At 36.9% G+C, this 21,926-nt stretch overlaps 1 protein-coding gene across 5 annotated transcripts in view; it reads left to right on the plus strand.

Moving 5' to 3' along the window:
* The first annotated feature begins 4,260 nt into the window (after positions 1-4,260).
* LOC132796266 (homeobox protein cut) overlaps positions 4,261-21,926 on the plus strand; it is an 87,576-nt gene continuing 69,910 nt past the window's right edge. For 3 of the 5 annotated variants that reach the window (XM_060807370.1, XM_060807367.1, XM_060807368.1), the window contains exon 1: positions 4,261-5,990. In XM_060807370.1, coding sequence (XP_060663353.1) covers positions 5,868-5,990 — 123 coding nt within the window. In that variant the 5' untranslated portion in view covers positions 4,261-5,867. The remainder of the gene's footprint in view (positions 5,991-21,926) is intronic. The other 2 variants (XM_060807366.1, XM_060807369.1) reach the window with 2 other exon arrangements.

Here is a 21,926-nt window from a genome sequence, read left to right on the forward strand (position 1 = left end):
CTGCGCAGCACGACGAGCTCACACACACACACACACACACATGTCTCACGTGTGTGTCCATTGACGACGTCGTCGTCGTCGTCGTAGTTGTCGTTGTTGTCGTTGTCGTCGACTGCTTTGGCTCGCCAATCAAATGGGGCGGGGCTTAAATGGTATTTTTTCTGTGTGTTGTGTTTTTGCTTCTTTTTTTTTCCTGGTGATGCTGCTGCTGCTGTTGTCGCTGCCGTGTGACACTTGCGCTTGTGTTGATGTCGTGTCTCTCAGCATGTGCGTGTGTGTGTGTGTGTGTGTGTGTGTGACAATGGCTGTGTATGGGTTTGCTTTGGTTTTTATTATGCGAATTATCGAAAATTGAGCGACGTTCGCGTCAAGCGTGTGCGAGCAGCTTCTTCTTCTTCTTCTACTTCTTCTGCCTCCCACCACCCAGCACTGAGTGAGTTTTTTTTTTTTTTTTTATTGTATGCTTACACTTGTCACTGCAATTCGTTGCTTGTTGCGCGAGAAATTCGTTAAGACCAAGTTATAATAAGAACCAATAATAGAATGAAATGATAACATAATAAAATAAGTATGTTAATAAATGCTTTATTAATATTGCACATATTTCAAAGATTATTAAATATCCAAAGTAAAAAATGAATTATACCATTCTACGTATACAAAGTTGAACATTTATTATTATAATAATTGGAATCGTTTTATAAATACTTTTTCTCTACAAATTGCGCTTCTTACATTGTTTTTCGTTAATCTGTTTCTTTCTCTTTTATACTATTTTTCTTTTTTATTTTTCTTATAGGTTTTCCTTCATATTATACTAATAAAATTTTCAAATTAATATTAAATCATAATAATAACTTATTACACAAAACTTGGTAATTTTATCATGAGTAAATTTCTATTCTTCACAAATGTATTTATAATTTTCGTATTAACTCGAATTAAGTTAATTACTGCACACACACGAATAACAAATATAATTTGCTACCAATTAAATGAAATAAAATTCAAATTTTGTTCAGCGATTGATAAGCGATTGAATTAAACAATTATCTCTCATTCGTATGCGCGCTGTGAATTCAACTCAATTGAAACCGAGTTCGAAAACGTTTTTCGTTTTTCGAACATCATGCCGAACCCCTGCGCTCGATTGCAACTGCAACTCAAACTTCTCCGACGACGGCGACGGCGAGAGAGCGAGCGAGCGTGAATTGAGTTGAGTTGAGTTGAGTGTTTTTGGTGGCTCTTGAGTGGAATGCGTGTTGTTGATTGTTGCTGTAACAAACACTTGTTTGTTTTGTTCTTAGTTTCTGTTTTTTTTTTTCGGTTTCTGTTTTCTGCTGCTGCTGCTGCTGCTGTTGCTGCTGCTGCATTTCCCCGCTGTCGCGTTGTCGTTGCTCGGTTGCAACTCAAGCGAAGCATTCATCCATCGATTGTCAATCAGCATTTGCTTCGCATGTGCACAAATGAGAGGGAACTATTGAAATAAAGCTTCGCCGCACACACACACACACACACATACTCACACAAAGACTCATATATACACGTGCACACATGGACAAGTGCAAAAGAAATGGTTGGCTGAAAGCAAGCAAAAAAATCTAACAGCAATGAAATGAAATGAAATGAGTTTCGGCAGCGACGTCAGCGTCAGCGTCAGCGTCAACCCGAGCAACGGCTCCGAAGCCGTCGTGTAGGTGGCTGCTTCCTCTTCTTGCCCTCACACACACACAGCTTCCTCATCGGCTTCTCTCGCACACTGCAAAACGCATTTAGCGACTGCTCTCTGTTTTGCATTAGGTGCCCCAACCCCCACAGCCATCACGCCACTCGCTGTCTACCATTGAACGCTGGGTTAAGGTTGCCATCGGCATCTCCGACGTCGCTGCGCCGCTGCTCGGCAGCTGCTTCGACTGCGTCTGTGACTGCGACTGTGACTGCGACTGCGACTGCAGTTGGCGCTTCGATACAATTTGAACTTTTTCTTTATGTGCAAAGTCGAAGCGAGGTTTGAAGCGAACTTTAACGAATTGATGCAATGGCATGGGCAATAGCTCTGTTGGATTGCAGATGCTGTTGGGGTTGGGGTTGGGGTTGTGAGTGGGGGGTGGAGAGTGGAGATTACGGAGTAGTGAGTAGGGAGTGACGTTGGCGGCTGGACTTGAGCTGAAATCTCTTCAAATAATTCATTTTGCTTCAATCTTACTGAATGCTATTAAATAATAATCTATAGAATTACATTTATTTTATTCAAAGCAAATATATTACAAAACTATATAACACATAAAATATTTAACAACATTTAAGTACTGAATGTATTTATGAACTTTAGCAAATTAAAGACTTCCTTAAATGTTAAAAGTGATTGAATTTTATTTTTCCAAGTTAAAAAACAAGCAAATACTCGAAATTAACTAAGAAGAAAATTAATAAAAGAATATAAAAAAAACCAAAAAATATTAATTCGTTTATTTTATAAAATATAATTTGGAATTTAAAATGTTCTTCCCGGAAAGTTTTTTTTAATGAGTTTTCTTTTTAAACTAAGTAATAAGTAATATTGATATTATATTATTTATCCTATATATTTTTTATAGGTATGATTACCATGAAAATATTATTATAAATATATTTAATTGAATTTAATTTTAAGTATTTTAATTCAATTTTCAAATTTCAAAATAGTTTTGTGAGTATTTTAGAAGAAAATGTAATGGAAAAACATTTGGAAATTGTTCGTCTGGATTTTTGGTAATAAGCTTAAGTTGCTTCTGTTGCTAATTCGATTTTCGTCAAATTCGGAGCTAATTACTGACCTTTGACCCCGGCGCTTTTACCTGCCCAAAAGCCAGGATTGCCTCAAAGCAAGCAGCTTGACCTTTGGCCAGAGAAAGAAGAGGAAAAGCTTCGCTAAAAAGCTAAAAAGAGCTCGCAATTTTCCACAGACACAGACAAAAGACAAGAAGAAGCCAGACACAATAATAATTCGAGCAAGCCAGCGAAATTCGCTAGGAAGTTGCCCCCTCTCCCCCTCTCCCCCTCCCCCCTTCCACGACACCTCTTCAAACCCTTGCGTCATATGTTAGCAAAATGAAGAAGCAACAGAAATAAATAGTAATAATACAATAAAGCCAAAAAAAAAAGAGTTGAGAAAAAAAAAACATTCAAAAAAAGTTTAATTCATAAACAAGAACAAGTAAAAAAAATCAACTCAAAGATTTCCCCTGATTTTTTGCTATTTCGCTCACACCTTCGCTCTTCTCTCGCATTCTCTCTCACACACACTTTTGTACTCGTTTTGTGCTCTCGTTCTGTCGCCCAAAACACATGCGAAACAGTTTCACTCAATCTGCGGCTCAATCAACAAAAAGACACACAAAAAAAAAAAAAAACCCGAGTCAAATGTAAAACGAGCACAACATTTTCTATAAGTTTTTCCCAATCAGAAAAAAGGCGACAGAGGCGCACACACGACGTCGTCAGCGTCGACGTCGACGTCGCAGCTACAAATTGAATGCCAAGCCACAGCGAACTCACATATGTAGAGTGTGCCTTTGACTGGGGGGAGCGAGCGAGAGCGAGAGAGAAAGAGAGAGCGAGCAAAGCGAAGGATGGCCAAGCGTGAAGAGAGTGAGTGAGTGTGTGCCTGTGTGTGAGTGAGAGGGAGACAGTTTGAATGAATGAATTTCAATACATGCAACTGACAGCAGTTATCAGAAGGCAAAGGCAAGAGCACAAAAAAAAAAACACAGACACACTCACACAGAAGAAGGAGCAAGCACACAAAAAAAAAAGCAAACAAAAAGTAAACACAAGAACTGAGCGCAAGTTGTAACACGTATGTGAGCGTCGAACGACGCCGACGACGACGACGACGACTACAACGGCAACGACGACGACGACGACGACGACGTTGACGGCGACGGCGCACAAAAATTGCTCAGCCCCAAAAGCAAAACAAATGAAAATCAAACCTATTGAACGAAATGAAAAGCGTTTGCAGGCCAGTCACCAATTGAGTGACTCTCTTGCGCTCTCACTCACACGCTCTCGCCTCTCTCTCGAGTGCAAATGTCGCTTGCTTGCGCTAGTGTTCGTCGCCGCCGCCGCCGCTGTTTGGCTACGTTCGGCTATCGTCGTTCGGCTCGGTGTGGTTCGGGTTCGTTTGGCGTTGTGTTCGTTCGTGTTGCGTGTATTGAGCCCGAATGGCGTAAAACGGCGTCGTGCACGTTTTTGGGGTTGTCGACGCAACGAGTCGTTCAATGTTGTTCAGTCATCAACTGAATTCGTGACTGGCAACGTCGCCTCTGTGTGTGCCGCCCGCCAGTGTGTTTGTCACTGTCTGTGTGTGTGTGTGAGTGCGAGTGCGAGTGCGTGTGTGTGACTGTGCGTTCGTTGTCTCTCTAACTGTTAACGCTACGCTGCTGACTGTGTGTTTTGTGGACGCTACTGCAACTAACTGACTGTGGTTGTAACTCACAGAGATCTTCTGTCTGTCTCCCGCATTTGTCTCGTGGAGTCGGTCGAATAAGAATCAGAATCAGAATCAGTATCAGAATCCCAATCAAAACTCATATTTATTTAAAAAAAAAAAATAAAAATACAAAACACGAATATTGACAACAGCAGCAGCAGCAATAACAACGAAGCACATCAACAACCACAACAGCAACAGCAACAACAACAACATCGACAGCAACGACAACAAGAATATAAAAAAAAAATAACAAAATTTAATAACTGTATTTTCAGTTTATACAATTTTTTTGATCTATTTTTTTTTACCACACGATTCATTTACAATTACTACAACAACAACAACGACAACAAATCAAAGAAAGCAACAACAAGCATAAATATCAATATATTTATATACAACAAAAATTCAAAATAAATCAAATGAAGCAAGAAAAGTGTGCGCGAGTGTCACAAGTGTAAACAACAACAACAACAACAACAACAACAACAAGAATCGGAGTGCAACATCAACAACAAACAAACAAACAAACAAACAACAAAGCAACAAGCAACATGCAACAAAGCCGCTTACAAGTTTAAGCCAAAAGAAGACGGAAACAAAAAATTTGCAAATTCAAATTCAAATTCAAATCAAAGAAATCCAATCAGAATTTTACGTTGCTCCCCCTCCAACAACCCCTCCAACGCCCCCTCGCTTAATCGTTCTTGGAGAGGAGAAGAAAACACCAATGGCAAGAAAATTCAATGCCGACGCAATTGTTGCAACAACAACAACAACAACATCGACAACATCGACAACAACAAACAAACACGCCTCGTGTTGTGTTTAGTGCAAGTGTTGTGCGTGTGTGTGCGTGTGTGTTTCTTCCAAGTGTGTGTCTGTGTGTGTGCAACAACAAATCAAAGCTTGGCACATGCAACAAATACAAATGAATTAGCAACATCAAAATTGGCACCAAACAAATAAAAACAAAATTCATGGATTTTTTTTGAGCACGTAAAAAAAGAAACAAAAAATACAAAGTAAAGAAAAGCCGCTAACAAAACAAAGCCAAGAAGCAGAAGAAGAAGCTGAAAGAAGTGCGTGAATATTTGTTTATGTGTCTCTCTCGCTCTCTCTTAGTGTATGTGTGTGTGTGTGTCTCTCTCCCTCTCGCTCACTCGCTTAATGCAATTAACTAAAACTTAAGAGGAGAAGAACCAAAAAAAACCAAAAAACAAAGTTGACGCGCTCTCAAATGCCTCAACAAACGGTTGAACGGTTGCTGAACTATCAGCGATAAAAGCAACAATAACAACAACAACAAAAACTGCAACTGCAACATAAACAACAACACTACAACAACAACAACAACAAAGAATCGCCAACATCCAAAGACAGCCCACGAATGCAGCCAACATTGCCACAAGCCGCTGGGACAGCCGATATGGATCTGACGGCTGTTCAATCAATCAACGATTGGTTTTTCAAAAAGGAGCAAATTTATTTATTGGCACAATTTTGGCAACAGGTAAGTGAAAAGCCTTCGCAAAAGTGTTTGAAATGGTTTAGTAACAAAGTGCAGTTCACATATTTATTACTTTAAAGAAAAGAACAAAAATATACTTATGTCAAATCACAAGAATTCAGCTTAAACCAAATAACAAGAAAGATGTTCCGCAATTCGCAAACGCAATTTCACAAAACTGTTCGAAATAGTTTAGTAGCAAAGTGCAGTTCACATATTTATTACTTTAAAGCAAAGAACAAAAATATACTTATGTCAAATCGATAGAATTCAGCTTAAACCAAATAACAAGAAAGATGTTCCACAATTCGCAAAACACAAATTCACAAAACTGTTCGAAATAGTTTAGTAACAAAGTGGAGTTGAGATATTTATTACTTCAAATAAAAAATATATACTTATGTCAAATCGATAGAATTCAGCTTAAACCAAATAACAAGAAAGATGTTCCACAATTCGCAAAACACAAATTCACAAAACTGTTTGAAATAGTTTAGTAACAAAGTGCAGTTCACATCTTTATTACTTTAAAGAAAAGAACAAAAATATACTTATGTCAAATCGATAGAATTCAGCTTAAACCAAATAACAAGAAAGATGTTCTGCAATTCGCAAACGCAAATTCACAAAACTGTTTGAAATAGTTTAGTAACAAAGTGCAGTTCACATATTTATTACTTTAAAGAAAAGAACAAAAATAGACTTATGTCAAATCATTAGAATTCAGCTTAAACCAAATAACAAGAAAGATGTTCCACAATTCGCAAAACACAAATTCACAAAACTGTTTGAAATAGTTTAGTGACAAAGTGCAGTTCACATTTTTATTACTTCAAATAAAAAATATATACTAATAGTAAATTATTAGAATTCAGTTTAAACCAAATAACAAATAAGATGTTCCGCAATCCGCAAACGCAAATTCGCAAAAGTTTTTTTCCAAACAGTTTACCAACAATAGAAAAATATACTCATATGAAATCATTAGAATCCATTTTAAACCCAGTAAAAACTTGATAGCTTCTAATAAAGTGTTCGAAATAGCTAATTAACAAATTGGAGATTCTATTTTTAAAGACAAATATTCTCATATCAAATCTAATGCAGTTTCACAATTCACAAACGCTAGTTTTAAAAATGTTAAAAATAGTTTTGCAATAAATTGGAGTTTCAATATGTCTTGTTTTTACTTTAAATCAAAAGAAATATACTCAAATCAAATCATTAGAAACGAATTTAAGCCCCAGTAATAAAAAGTTGTTCCACAATTCGTAAACCCGCGTCTCTAAAGTGTTCGAAATACTTTAGCAATAAATTGGAGTTTCGATATTTATTACATCAAATAGTAAAAAAAAAAAAAATTATACTAATATCAAATCATTAGAAAATCAAGTTTAAGCGAAGTAACAAAGAAGCTGTTCCAAAATTCGCAAACGCTAGTTTCAAAAGTGCTCCAAAAAATAAATAGAAAAAAGAAGCTTTTCTCAATTCTTTCAATTCATAAACTCCCATTTGAAAAGAATTAAAATAAATTATAGATAATATTTTTTGAATGCAATTTAGAGCAGCCTTTATAAGAATATAAATATTTCTTACTTACAAACACAAAAAAAAAATACAAATATATAGAATCAGTAGAATCAAGTTTAATTAAGAAAAGGTGTTCTGCAATTCAAAAACGCACGTTTGAAAAGAATTAAAATATAATTGGTTTAAATAGAAGTTCATTTATATTATTTTAAAATGAAAAAAAAAAAAACAAAAACAAATTATTAGAACTAAGAATTTTTAGTGAAACAATAAAAAAGAGGAAGCGAACAAGAAAGAAGTCTAGCTTTAAAATTAGCGCGTGTTGATCTCAAAAACGGAAACGCCTACAGAAGTCGAGCAAACAGTCAAAATCCACAAATAATATTTGTTAGTTGCTATCGATGCTTATTGAAATTTCTGAAAAAATGAAACGGAAACGCCTACAAAATCAACAAATTGAAAATGCAAAATCCAAAATCCAATAACAATAAAATCTATATGAATAGAAAACAATAATATCAAAATTAATTTAAGTAAACCGGTTAATCACAAAAAAAAGAAAAAACAACTTTTCAAAAACATTTCATCAGCTTTGAAACAATGCGATTGCAATCGCAGAATTTCAACAATTAAAAATGAAAACAACTTATTTAATTTGCAAAATCAAAAAAAAAAACAAAAGTAAATAAAAATAAAGTAAATGCTTGTAGAAGAAATATATGATAATGATTTTAATTTCAATACGAATATTTTTGGCGTAATTATTGCAATCAAATGCAATTTGAAGTTACAAGTTTCAAATAATTCGGAAATTTCCAAAAAAGAAAAAAGCAAATGACATAATTTTGTGGAAAAATGTAAATGAAAAAATAGAAATAGAAAATGAAATTGAAATTGAAATGGAGGAAAAAAAGCTCCCACACTTAAGGAAAAACAAACAATAAAATATGAAAATGCAATGCATATTTTTTGTTTTTGTTGTTTGCGTTTCAGTTGCAACTAATTGAGTTTGCGTGTTTGTGCCAATTGTTTTTATTGATTTCTGAAAATTTGTTTACAAAATGCAGCAACAAGAGAAGCAACAACAAATAGTAATAACAATAACTAATAGCTGAGCGATTTTCGGCTTGAATTGTTTGCAAATTGTTGCGAGAAAAGTGTTGAACAAGTCAAGATCTTTTAGTGCATTTGTCGATCTTTAGCTGATCGTTCAGTCAGCGGGAAAAGAAGTGAACAACTTTTTCATTTTCTTCTTCTAATGATGATGATGATGACGATGATGATGATGATGATGATGATGATGTTGCACAGACGAGACGACAATTTTTGGCCACATGCCAAACTTGCAACTCTAGCAAAAGTATCTCCAGACTATCTAAAAGTGTGTGCCCTGTATCTGTATCTGTATCTGTATCTGTATCTGTATCTGTATCTATAAGCATATGCATGTCGAATCTATAGCTTAGAGTATGGCATATTAATTGCAGTTTGTCTGGTCGTCTAATTGGTTTTCAGTCTACGGAAATCAAGCCAAGTTTCCATCAGAGATACTTTTGCTGCTCTGCTCCTAAGCATAATCGAACCATCATCTTTTAGCAGCTGCACACAACTCTCCTCCTCCCCCCTTCCCCTCACCCTCCCCCACTTTATTCCTCCATTCGGAGAATCCAAAAACAACAAACTGAGAACATTTCTCAGAAATTGGCATTGCAATTGATTTACATTGACGGCGACTCTTCGCTAGACCTGAGCCCAGACTTCTAAGTACTCTCTATATATATATATATACGATACTATATATATATATATATATATTGTATTCATATTCATATTCATAGTCAAAGTACATTCGCAGCATTCGCTCAAAATGTTTTCGCATCATTTTGCCGTCGGCAAATTTTTGCACGCTTGCATGAAATTCAATCCGAATGCAAATATTTGTATAGATTGTTGTTGTTGCTGTTGCTGTTCTTTTACACAGATTTTGTAGAGTGCACTTTACACTCTGGAGTGTGTGGAAAGTGCAAAGCAGCGAGGCAAATCAATAAAACTTAAATAAGCAAAACCAAGCAAAGAAGTTGCAAATATTTTCAAATAGTTCAACAAAAAAAGACAAAGACAAAGGTAGAAAAGATTGCGGCAGATTAAAAGCTGATCTCGCTTTGTATCTTCTCCCGCTGATAGATACAATTTTCGGCGTAATTTGTAAACAATAATAAAAACGTTAACAAAATGCTTTTGGCCAGCATCGATTCAGATTCAGATTCGCAGAATTTTCAGAAGCGTAGCGTTCGCTTATTCTTAACGAGCATTTGATTTGTTATTAATGGCGAGTCGAACACAAAAACAAAAAAAAAGAGGCAAAGTATAAGTTGGCAAATTGTTTTCAAGGGGAGAGCTGAGAGCTGAGAGGAGAAGAAGAAGAAGAAGCAGATGTGTATGGCAATTAGACACTGAGAGATCGATTTGAAGATCACTTTGAAATTGAGTTGAGTTGACGGTTGCCGGTTGACGGTTGAAGTGATCTCATCAAGTTTGTTTGTCAGCTTATCAGCGATAACAACAACATATTATTATGGCCGAAAATAGGTCGAAATCTGGGCCCATAAATAAGTATATCATTGACACATGTACAAGTCAAATGTATGTAGATCCAAATTGTGTAATCATAAATAACAATAATCAAGTTAAACATATTAATTTGTAAGGCCAAATATAGAAGTTCATTAAATAATTAACACAGCACAGCACAGCGCAGACAGACGAGCAAACAAACCGAGAATCGAGAATCGAGACAAAACCTTCAACCAGCTGTCCAAATTCTCTGACTCGATCTACTCAATTTCAGTATCAGTTTAGTTTTTTTTCGGATGGTGTCGGATGGTGGGGGGACCTTCGAATTGGCACCAATTTAAGCCAAGATTCGCCAGATTGACAGAAATGCGGCTATTATTATTATTATTATTATGGCATATTGTGTATCAGTGTATCAGTGGCACAGTGGCACCAAATCCATTTCCATTTCCGTATTAAGCAAAACTAAACTATCGAGAGTAGAGTGAGTGAGTGAGAACTTGACCCATTAACATGGCCAAGCTCAGCACAAAGCACAAACTGTCATTGATTTTCGCTGACAAAAGCAAAAGCGAAATAGAAAAACTGTGAAAGCAACCACAACAAATTTTAATTGCCAAAATGCATTCGCTGGCAAAAGAACGTGAAAGAGAATCGAAACAGATAAACACACACAGAAACAAGCATTGAATCAGTTTTTTTTTTTTTTTTTTCGTTTTTTTGTTCATTCTCTGGCATTAATCAAATCGAAACCGGTTCGAAACATCAACCACCGCTTTAATAGTTTAAAAGTTTATTTCAAATATGGCGGCAAGGATTGAACTTTATTCTTTCTTTCTCTTTCATCCATTTGCATATGCCGAAATGAGCAGCAGTCCCCCTCCTCCCTCCCCTGAGTGTCAAGGGTTGTGCTTAGTGGCTAAGCCAAAAGATACACACACAGAGAGAGATAGAGATACAGCTAGTGAGATACATTGATAGAGATCAGCGGCGTGTGTCATATAATTTTTAGCGTTTTAAGTGCAATTTAGACTGCGGACTGCGGGGGGTTCCCTCTTCCCTCTACCCTCTCTATCACTATCTAATGAGTCAACGCAAGGGTTAAAAATCAAAGAGACTGAGAATCGAGAAAACCACCCACGAAAATTTCAAACTGACGAATCGAAGCGAAACTGAACTGAACTGAAATGAAATGAAATGAACTGAAATGGGAAACGCTCGATCGCTGGAGATATGTTAATATAATTAAATTAATTTGTCAGCACGGAAATTAAAACCACGCAGCCTCAACAGCCACATGTGTATCTGTATCTGTATCTGTATCTATCTAACATATCTATCTATCTATCTAGCTATCTATCTATAACAGGCGACGCTCGGCCCCCAAAGCGAAGCGACACAAAAACTCAAACTGAAAATCGAACAATTAAACGAGGGAACACACAGGGAGAGGGGTTGCAAGAGGGAGAGGGGGGAACGTGGGTGGCAGGGGGACACACTTTGGTATGTGAAATAAAAAATCATTCGAGAGCAGGAGGCGGGAGGAGGGAGGCGGGAGGAGGGAGGAAAAAAACAACAAACAAAACGAAAAATAATATTCAAACTGAACAGAACAGAAATTAATAATTATTATTAAAAATTGAGTTCATGAACTGTGTGTAGATACATTTCAAATGTGTGTGTGTGTGTGTGTGTGTGTGTCAGTCTTGACTCTTGATCAATTTTTATTATTATGATTATTACCATTATTCGAGTGAATGTTTTTGTTGTTGTTGTTGTTGTTGCTTTTCCGGTTAGCTAGACGCTCTAGCTCTACTATGCCATTAATTATTAATAGCTTGCGCTGCTGCGATCGGTTAATTGAAGCATTTCATTACGACAGCCACGGTTATCGAAGTCGATTATTGAGACTATCGAAATCAGTTCGATAACCGTTAAGGATCTCTATTTCATTGCAAGTCGATTGCTAGTCGCATTGCATTTGATTACAATAAATTCTGGTTATCGAAGTCGATAGTACATACTATCGAAATCATTTCGATAACTAATAAAGTTCTTTATAGTCAACAATTTCCGTTAAAAGTATCATTATTATCGCCTTGTATTTCATTTCGATGGTCAGGTTATCGAAATCGACTATCGAAATCAGTTCGATAACTAGTAAGATTCTATATTTTATTGCAAGTCGATAATTTCAGCTTTGCATTGCATTTCATTACGATAGTTCTGGTTATCGAAGTCGATAGATAGTACTTACTATCGAAATCAAAATTTGTTAACTAATAAAGTTCTCCATTTCATTGACGATGATTGATGAATGCAAGTCGATTGTAAGCCGATAATTCCAGTTAAAAGTCTCATTATTATCGCATCTAGCAAAAAAAAACGAAGAAGAAAAAAATGAAAAGAACAGAACAGAGAGAAAAAAGAATTGTGCTTAAATTTTTGTATATTTTTGAAAAGGAGAATTCAACTGCTTTGTGTACAACTTAATAACGACTAATTGTCTTTTTATATGCATGCCACAACGCGGTAACTTATCTACGTATATGTGTGTGTGTGTGTGTGTGTGTGTGTGTGTGTGTGTGTGCAACTGCAAACCTGTCTTGAAAATCTTTTTAGCTGCCGCCCGTACGATTCTTAAACTCAAAACGCAGACAGAAGAACGACGACGACGACGACGACGTTGACGTTGAGTTCGTCTTCGTCTTTCATCTTCAGTTGTCAGTAATTTGTGCAGCTCAATATATCAGTCGATATCTTATGAGTTTTTAATTTCAGGGCCTCTCGTTGTCTTGCTCGCACATCAATTTGATTTCCCTGTCTCGTTGCGTTTTTCCACTGACACTGAAAAGGACAAATCGTTCAAGACCCTCTCTCTGGACGTGGAGGATATTGAATAAAATATCATTTTGTGCACGCCCCTTTTCTCCAAACGAGAAGCTGCAACAGCGGCAGCACTCAAATAATAATAATAATAATAATAATAATAAAAGCAAAATAAAAATATATACAACTCGGTCCGAAGTTGATGATGATGAGTTTTGGGCTGCTCGCTTCACTTCTTCTTCCCTTTTGCTTCTTCGCTTGGCATATTGGCAACTTTTGTGATCGATACGCGATGCAAAAGTTTCCCCCCCTCTCTCTCTCGCTCGCTCTCTCACAGTCTCTCTCTTTCTCTCAGTTGAGTAATGACCAACGCCCGAGGAGCGCACATTAAAAAGGAATCATCATTATTGGCAGTTCGGTGAGGGGATCAAGGATTATATATGCTGCCATTAAGACAACACCAAGCACAAATATTTCTCCGTCTGTCTGTCTGTCTGTCTGTCCGTCTGTCTGTCTGCTGTTTGTGCATTCCATTTTATGCCATTCCGTTTATTTATTATTATTTCTTTTTGTTGCAATTTAGCTATTTTCAGTTTTGCAGCTTTTCTCATTTTCAATTTTGCATGAAAATTATTTGCACACAGTTTTACAGCCGCCTTTAGCTGTTGCTTCTACTGCTGCTGCGTTGTCGTGTTTTTACAATTTTTTATTGATGTTTTAATTAAGTTGTTGGCTTTTTCTACTCCCCCACTCTCCCTCTCTCTCTCGCTCTCACTCTTTCGCACAGATCATCTGCCTCCGCCTTGCATACACACGCCCACACATTTGCCAACGCCTCTTTCTCTTGGAAATTTCTTGCATCAAAATGTGTTGATTTTTATATGCAAACCTCAACAAATTTACCCCCCCCCCCACTCGCCACTCCCCACTCCCCTACTCATACCTTGCTTGTGCGCTTGTGAACTGTTGTTGTTTTTATTATTTTTGGCACGACATGAAAATTAGTTTAGAAAATAATTTGCTTTGACTTTGAGTGCTTGTTGCGATTTGCAATAGTTTTTTTTCTGTTCTTTTTTTTCATTCTTTTTTTTTCCCTCGTTTTTTTTTTGTTTGTTTTCTTTAATTTGTTGCCATTGCGGGCAAGAAACGCTACAAGCATTTTAATGTTCACATTTTCGTGTTCTTTGATGGGCCCATAACAATCGATGTTTATCCAGTTTACATGCCTATATCATACCCTACCTCAAAAGTGAATTGCGAATTGATTTCATTCTATCGTAGTACGCAATATTGTCAACTTTCAGCCATATTCAATGTCGTTTGACCGTTCGCAATTCGGTTTATATAGGTGACAAAAGGTAGAAACTATGTTTGTTTGCTGGCACAAAATAGTTTTCGTTGGCCCTCAAAAAACGTGCCGAAGTAAGCCAATTTTGCAGCTGCTATCACACATTTGGGGCATGTTCATCGGGGTCTCTTATCAGAGGTGTCAAATTATTTGCTTAAACTTGTTTTCCCATCTTCTGTTTCGGTTTCTGCTGCTGCTGCTGCTGCTGCTGAGCAATAAAGGGTTCGATTACAGAGAGAGAGGGAGATAGAGAGAGAGAGAGAGAGACTATCTATAAGAAAAGATTGACCAGGGGACATTTGCGGATGATACCGGTCCTTAAGGGTTGATCGCAATCTCTAATCTCGAGTCCAGCTCTATCCAAAAGGGTTCTTTATTATTTTTGGTTTCGTTTGAGGGTTGCATTAGCCTGAGGCTTTAGTTTGTCAATTGTCAGTCGGGCGCGTCTGTGCGCCATAATTTATCAGTTGTATGCAAATGAGTTTGATTTATTCAATGAGCTGCGCACAATTTTATTTTATGCCCATTAGCCGGCGCATATATATCTCATTTCCCTACGTTTTTTTCTTTTCCACTTTTGATACGATTTGATTTGATTTTTTTTTTTCGATTTGTAAATTAAATTCTTTTTTTTTTTTCTCCCGAAAATTTTGTGAATTGTAAGTTAAAAGCAAACAAGCAACGACCCTTTGGTAATTGTAGCTGCTACAGCTGGTTTGATAGTTTTTTTTTTTTTATCATTTTCCATTTTTTTGTGTTGGGTCTAGGGACAGGGACTCTCGGGATACGAGAGTTCTCTCTGTGAGTGTGTGAGTGTGTGTCTGCGTTGATGTTGTCGTCGCACAGTTGCATGCTACAAAGCAAATCATCGCCGCGGCTCATTGCAAGGCAACAGACGTAAAAAAATTACGAAAAAAGAATGAAAAACTGAATAAATCTAAAATATATCTGCGGCATATGCGCGATCGTTCGACAGGGGATGGCAGGGGCAGGGGTAGGAGAGGGGGCATGTAAAATAAAAACATATTTATGTGTGCTGTTTGTTCCTTTTTGTTTTTTTTTTTTTTTGTCGAACACTGTCTGGCTGCCTCTCTCTTTCGCTCTCTCGCTCTTTGAGTGCGCCCCACTCAATCATAAAGCATTGGCAGGCGTAAATCAAATCAAGTAGCAATGCAACACAGAGCAACAGTTGCCGCTTGCCGCTTGCTGCATGTTGCACGCACAGCCAACAACGACTCGACGCTCGCTCAGACAATGATTAAGTAGGCAAAATGCTTCGACTCCCGCCTCTCTTCCTCACTCTCTTTGTCTCTGTCTCTCTCTCTGTGCCCATTCCCATGGCATTTGTTGCTGTTCCCCCCTTTTATGTTTTTAATTATTACCGTACGGCATTTGCCAGCAGCTTGACTAAAGAACGGTTCTCGATGTCATCTCGCAACTTCCAGCTTCCATTTGCCTGTCTGAGTCTGAGGATCACCATTGATCCGATCTGCAAAATCGTAGAACATTCTTATTCTGCAATTTCTTTCAAAACAACATTTGTTCTCCTTATCCATTATCATTATCACTATCAAAGATCAGTCAAATCCAAATCCAAATCCAAGAAAAAGAAAAGCTTCAGCGCTATTGATCGTTTTAGCAGCTCAAGAAGTTCTCAAGTGATCTGTCGTGATTAAACAGAAAACAGAAAATACAAAATAATCAAATAGTAATTTCAAGTGCAGCGAAGACACTTGCAACACAGCTTCGATCAGTTGAGATCGGATCGGTTTGATACCGATTCGAGTGATTCTGATAATAAACGCGACGCCTACGCGAAGACGAAGACTAAGAAATTCTCATCGTATTGCTTTCCACACACAATTTCCATAATGATGATCATCATCATCATCTGCTGACGCTGCCGTTTTTTTTTTTTTGTTCATTGTTTTTCTGTTTTTCGTCGATTTGTATTTTGTATTTTGAAGTATGAACGACAAGTTCTTTGACGCTCAGCTCTTGTTATGTTTTTTTTTCTTCTTGTTCTTCAATGGCATTTTCTGTGTAGTCGCCATACTATATGAATTATTATATAGATCAGCTGCATACGACAGATCAGCAAGAGCAACAGCAAAAGCGACAGCTACTTGAGAAAGCAGACTCGCCCCGCTCGCTTCTCTCTCCTCCCTTCTTGTCCCCCGCATCAGAAATGCTTTCAGTGATCCATCTACATTCTATACATAATACGCTTGCTCTTGTCATTTACTAAATACTTTGCTGTTTAGCTGCTGCTGATGCTGATGCTGATGCTGCCAGCCAGAAAGGCGATCAATGTGATCAATCGCGCTTCAATTTTTCTTCTCTCTGCTTCCCCAAAAAAGATTTCTGTTCGTTCGTTCGTTTGGTTTTTTTTTTCTGTTTTGTCGTTTCGGTTTTTGTTTGTTTGTTGTCAGCGGAAATCTTTTGTGTGTGTAGCTCAAGTGGTGGCTCTTCTTGTTGTTGTTGTTGTTGTTGCTCTTGTATTATTAGCTAGTTCAATTTTTGTCGGTTGCGGGTGTGTGCGGGCGTTCTTCTTCAGCTCTTCAGCTCTTCAGTTCTTCAGTCGCTGCCTCCAACAAGTGGCAGTTGAACGCCGCTAAGTAGCTCAGATAATGGCAGCGGGTAATGCCACAAAAGTCCCCTTCCTTAAATAATTGAGTGTCAATTATACACACACACACACACACACACACACACACACACTCGCACACACACTCTTGCTCAGTCTCCCTTGAAGCAGACATTTAGTGAGTTTTGGTGTTACTTGATGTCAGCTGTTGAAAATATTAGGAAAAATTATAGGCGTAAATATTATGCATTTTTTTGTGTGTCTCACACTCTTAACAATTTTAATGTGTTTTGTTTTTTGTTGCTCTTGTTGCTCTTGTTGCTGCTGCTGTTGCCATTACTCTGACAGTGGCAGCTCTTCGAACGCCTTCGTTATTAATTTATGAGCTCGACAAGCGGGAAAATCGAACAATTCCCGTGGAGCTCAGCGAATGCGCATCTGCTGCACGTATCGTATATACATATATTAATACAAGAAATACGTATTTGAAAAGTCTACAAACTCTACAAGGTCTCATCAAGCATTTGCAGAAATTTTGCAAAACTCTACAAAGTCTCCAATCTCTACACTGCTCACAAATTGGGTGTTGCAAGTAAAAAATAACATTCGCAACACTTTACAAGCGTTTACAGCAAATTTACAAAACTCTACAAACTCTACACTGCCTACTAATTGTGTTTGCAGGTCAACTAATAGCTTATTATAAACACTCGAAACACTTTAGAAGCATTTACAACAAATTCACAAAACTCTACAAAGTCTCCAAACTCTACACTATATACAAAATGTATATACAAGACAATTAATAGTGAATTAACATGATTCGCAACAGTTTGTAAGCATTAACGGCAAATTTACAAAACTCTACAAACTCTCCAATGAACTTATTTAACTATTGGATGCGCTGCAAGCAAGTGAGTTTGATTTTTCAAAGGATTTACTCATGATTTGCGAATGTCTGCAAACTCTACACTCAAGCCAAATGCCACAAAAGCGTTGTATAAAAGCAACAACAACAACAACAACACACACACTACTTTTAATATGCATAACAACAACAAATTGCACTTGCTTGGCAGACATCATCATCATCGTCATCGTCATCGTTGTCGTCGTCGTCGTCCACTTTGGGGCGCTGCCGCAGCCACTGTGCGTGTGAGTGCAACTGCCACTGCAACTGTGGGGCATTGTGGAACAGCAGCAGCAGAAGCGGAGGCTAATAAAAATTTTCGCTTCTGCCATATCGAACGACATAAAAACTGATCGACAACGACAAAAATATACTCGCTGCTGCGAAGGGGGTAACGTTGTTGTTGGAGAGTGCGGTTGCGGTGGCGATGGCGATGGCGATGGGGTGGCTGCTGCTGCTGCTGCTGTGCTGTATGCTTTTTGGGGTCTGCCGGGCGGCGGCAGCACAAAATAATGTCCACAAACTAGCTCTCAGACAGTCTCGACTGCTGCTGTTTTTTGCTTTGCTCTCTTTGGTGTTGTTGTAAATTTTAATGATCTGTCATTTCGATTTATTTTATTTTATTTTCGAACACACACACACACACATACACAGTCGCAGACAAAAGAAGCAGCAGCTAAGAAGGGGGGGAGAGGGGAGAGAGAGGAGTGTTGAGGGATCGCTCGATTGCGCGCTCGATCGCTGGCTGCCACTTCATAGAGCGCACGTCAGCTGCATATTAAATTAAAAGGTATTATATTGTACTAAATATACGTATGCGAGCGTGTGTGTGTGTGTGATTTGACAAAAAGTGAACTTATGCGACAGACAGACAATCCCACAGTTCGATAAAAATATCATCATCCAACACACATCGATAGAATTTGAATTTGAATTTGAAACCAAGTTCTCAGTTCAATTTGGCATAGTTTCAGTTGCTTTGGTTCCCCATTGTGTTGTTGCTGCTGCTGTTTGGCTGGGAACTAGAGCGCAATGTCCCATTGTCTATGTGTGTGTGTGCATGTGTGTGAAAAAGACACCGACACACACACAGAGAGAACACTTATAAATATATTTATGTATACTTCTCTATATTGTGTGGCTTTTAATTTATTTGTTTTTTTGATTTCACAATATTTCGATCGACCAAGAAAATAAATTTTACCACATAAATTTTTCGTGTTGGGTTTTGCTTCTCTGGTTTTTCGTATATTTATTTATTTATTTATTTGTTTTTATTTCCTTTCGCCTCAAAATACACAATTTATTGAAAATCTGTGAGAAACAAAAGAACACAAAGTAGTCATAAAAATCTCCCCCTCTCTCTGTTTGGTATAGCATATATATTTAGTTCTATATCTATATCTTAAGTATCAACGGATTTGTCGATTGGCAAATGTGCTGCATCCTCATCGGTGTGCGTGGGCACATTCATTGTCTCTGGGCAAACTAATCCCTCCCAAGTAGTTTTTGCCTTCACTTCACATTGTGTCAACATTTTTCTATTGCTAATTTCACGCTAATTTATATTCTTCTTAATATATCGTACTATATAGTCTCGGATATTATTGTAGGCTTTGTTCTTGTTGCCACATCGTTGCCACGCTTACTTCGAATAGAGATATACTATATAACACAGATATACCATATACATATAAGTGTCTTTAGCATTTCGCGTCGCATTCCAATAAACCAAAACACAAAAACACACAACATCAGCAATGGGTTCAAAAGTATTCACATAAATTCACATAAATTGCAGTCTTAAATTTCACGCCAATAAATAATGGCATAAATTATTAAACTTTTCGTCTACACATATTGTTGTCTGCGCTTTTCCTCTTTTCACAAATTCTACACTGAACAAAATAAGAGTTCTAAAACCATGATTTTAATCTCTAGTGCTTATTAACAAGAAGAACAAAATCGTATAGTTTTAACACTCGCAACAATTTTGAAGCATTTACTACAAATTCACAAAACTCTACAAAGTCTACAAACTCTACACAGTCTCCAAAGTCTCCAAACTCCACAAAGTCTAAAAAATCTAGAATTTTTGGTCTTATTTTGAAAATTTGTAATTTTTTTAGACTTATGTTCTTAGTTTAAAGAATTTGTTATAAAAGTACTACAAACTCTACAAAATCTCCAAACTCCACAAAGTCTAAAAAATCGAGAATTTTTGGTCTTCTTTTGAAAATTTGTCATTTTTTTAGACTTATGTTCTTAGTTTAAAGAATTTGTTATTAAAGTACTACAAACTCTACAAAGTCTTCAAACTCCACAAAGTCTAAAAAATCTAGAATTTTTGGACTTATTTTGAAAATTTGTCATTTTTTTTGGCTTATGTTCTTACTTTAAAGAATATTTTATTAAAGTACTACAAACTCTACAAAGTCTCCAAACTCCACAAAGTCTAAAAAATCTAGAATTTTTTATCTTATTTTGAAAATTTGTCATTTTTTTAGACTTATGTTCTTAGTTTAAAGAATATGTTATTAAAGTACTACAAACTCTACAAAGTCTCCAAACTCCAAAAAGTCTAAAAAATCTAGAATTTTTGGTCTTATTTTGAAAATTTGTCATTTTTTTAGACTTATGTTCTTAGTTTAAAGAATATGTTATTAAAGTACTACAAACTCTACAAAGTCTCCAAACTCCACAAAGTCTAAAAAATCTAGAATTTTTATCTTATTTTGAAAATTTGTCATTTTTTAGACTTATGTTCTTAGTTTAAAGAATATGTTATTAAAGTACTACAAACTCTACAAAGTCTCCAAACTCCACAAAGTCTAAAAAATCTAGAATTTTTGGTCTTATTTTGAAAATTTGTCATTTTATTAGACTTATGTTCTTAGTTTAAAGAATATGTTATTAAAGTACTACAAACTCTACAAAGTCTCCAAACTCCACAAAGTCTAAAAAATCGAGAATTTTTGGTCTTTTTTTGAAAATTTGTCATTTTTTTAGACTTATGTTCTTACTTTAAAAAATATGTTATTAAAGTACTACAAACTCTACAAAGTCTCCAAACTCCACAAAGTCTAAAGAATCTAGAATTTTTGGTCTTATTTTGAAAATTTGTCATTTTTTTAGACTTATGTTCTTAGTTTAAAGAATTTGTTATTAAAGAACAAAATGTTTAAGATGAATGTTTTTGATTTTAGAAGTTCGATTTTTTTTTGCAGTGTAGCTAGAAAATCTTGGTGCAAAACCACAAAAATGCGGCAAAAACTAACAGAAATTGTTTTCTATACTTTGTATTACAACACAGACACATACAAGTATTTATCTGGCTGGCTCAATTAATAATCTCATTAAACGTTTAATAGGCCATCGCACACACACTTGTCTCGGCATTTATCAGCACACACTCAGATTTATAGACCCCCCCCCCTTCCCCTCCTTAATGTGTGTGCTCCAATCATAATTGGCAAGCACTGATAATGCAACCCTCTTTTAGGGTTGCCCCCCGTTTAATTATGAAATAATGTCACAAAACGATGTTTGGGGCAGAAACTTTCGCTCACTTTTAATTGACTACAATTTTTGGCATGTGTGTGCGTGAGTGTGTGTGTGTGTGTGTTAGTTTTTGGGCTATTTCTATTGAGGGTCGGTTTTATGTGCTCGTCGCTTTGCCTCCCATTATGAAGTCATAATTTTGTGTCATCTCATGCGGACGCGCCGCGATCGTTGGCCATTGATAAGCCAAACGGAGTCCCAGGAAAATCGGAGGGAAAATTGTGCGTATGTAGTGGGAAAACAACAACAACAACAACAACTACAACAGCAAGTGAAGTGGCGAGGCAAGTTCAAGTGTTTAATTTGCTGCATGCAACCGAATGCAGCAGCAGCCAAACACAACAGTGGCAAAAAGCAAGTCATTAACCCTTACGCACACACAGACAGAGACAGATAGACTGCGAGAGAGGGAGAGGAAGACAGTCAGTTATAGGCACATTAACAGTTGGCTCTCTAGCCGAAAAACTATGCCAAAAAGTTTCAAGGACATGTGCAGCATACACGCAACAGCAACACATGCGTTTTGCGGCATTTTTCGAGACGCACATTGAGAGCGAAAGCCAGAGAGAGAGGGAGAGTGAGACAGAGAGAGAGAGAGAG

Source organism: Drosophila nasuta, chromosome X (genome assembly GCF_023558535.2).
Source record: "Drosophila nasuta strain 15112-1781.00 chromosome X, ASM2355853v1, whole genome shotgun sequence".
In the NCBI taxonomy this organism is placed as follows: Eukaryota; Metazoa; Arthropoda; class Insecta; order Diptera; family Drosophilidae; genus Drosophila; species Drosophila nasuta.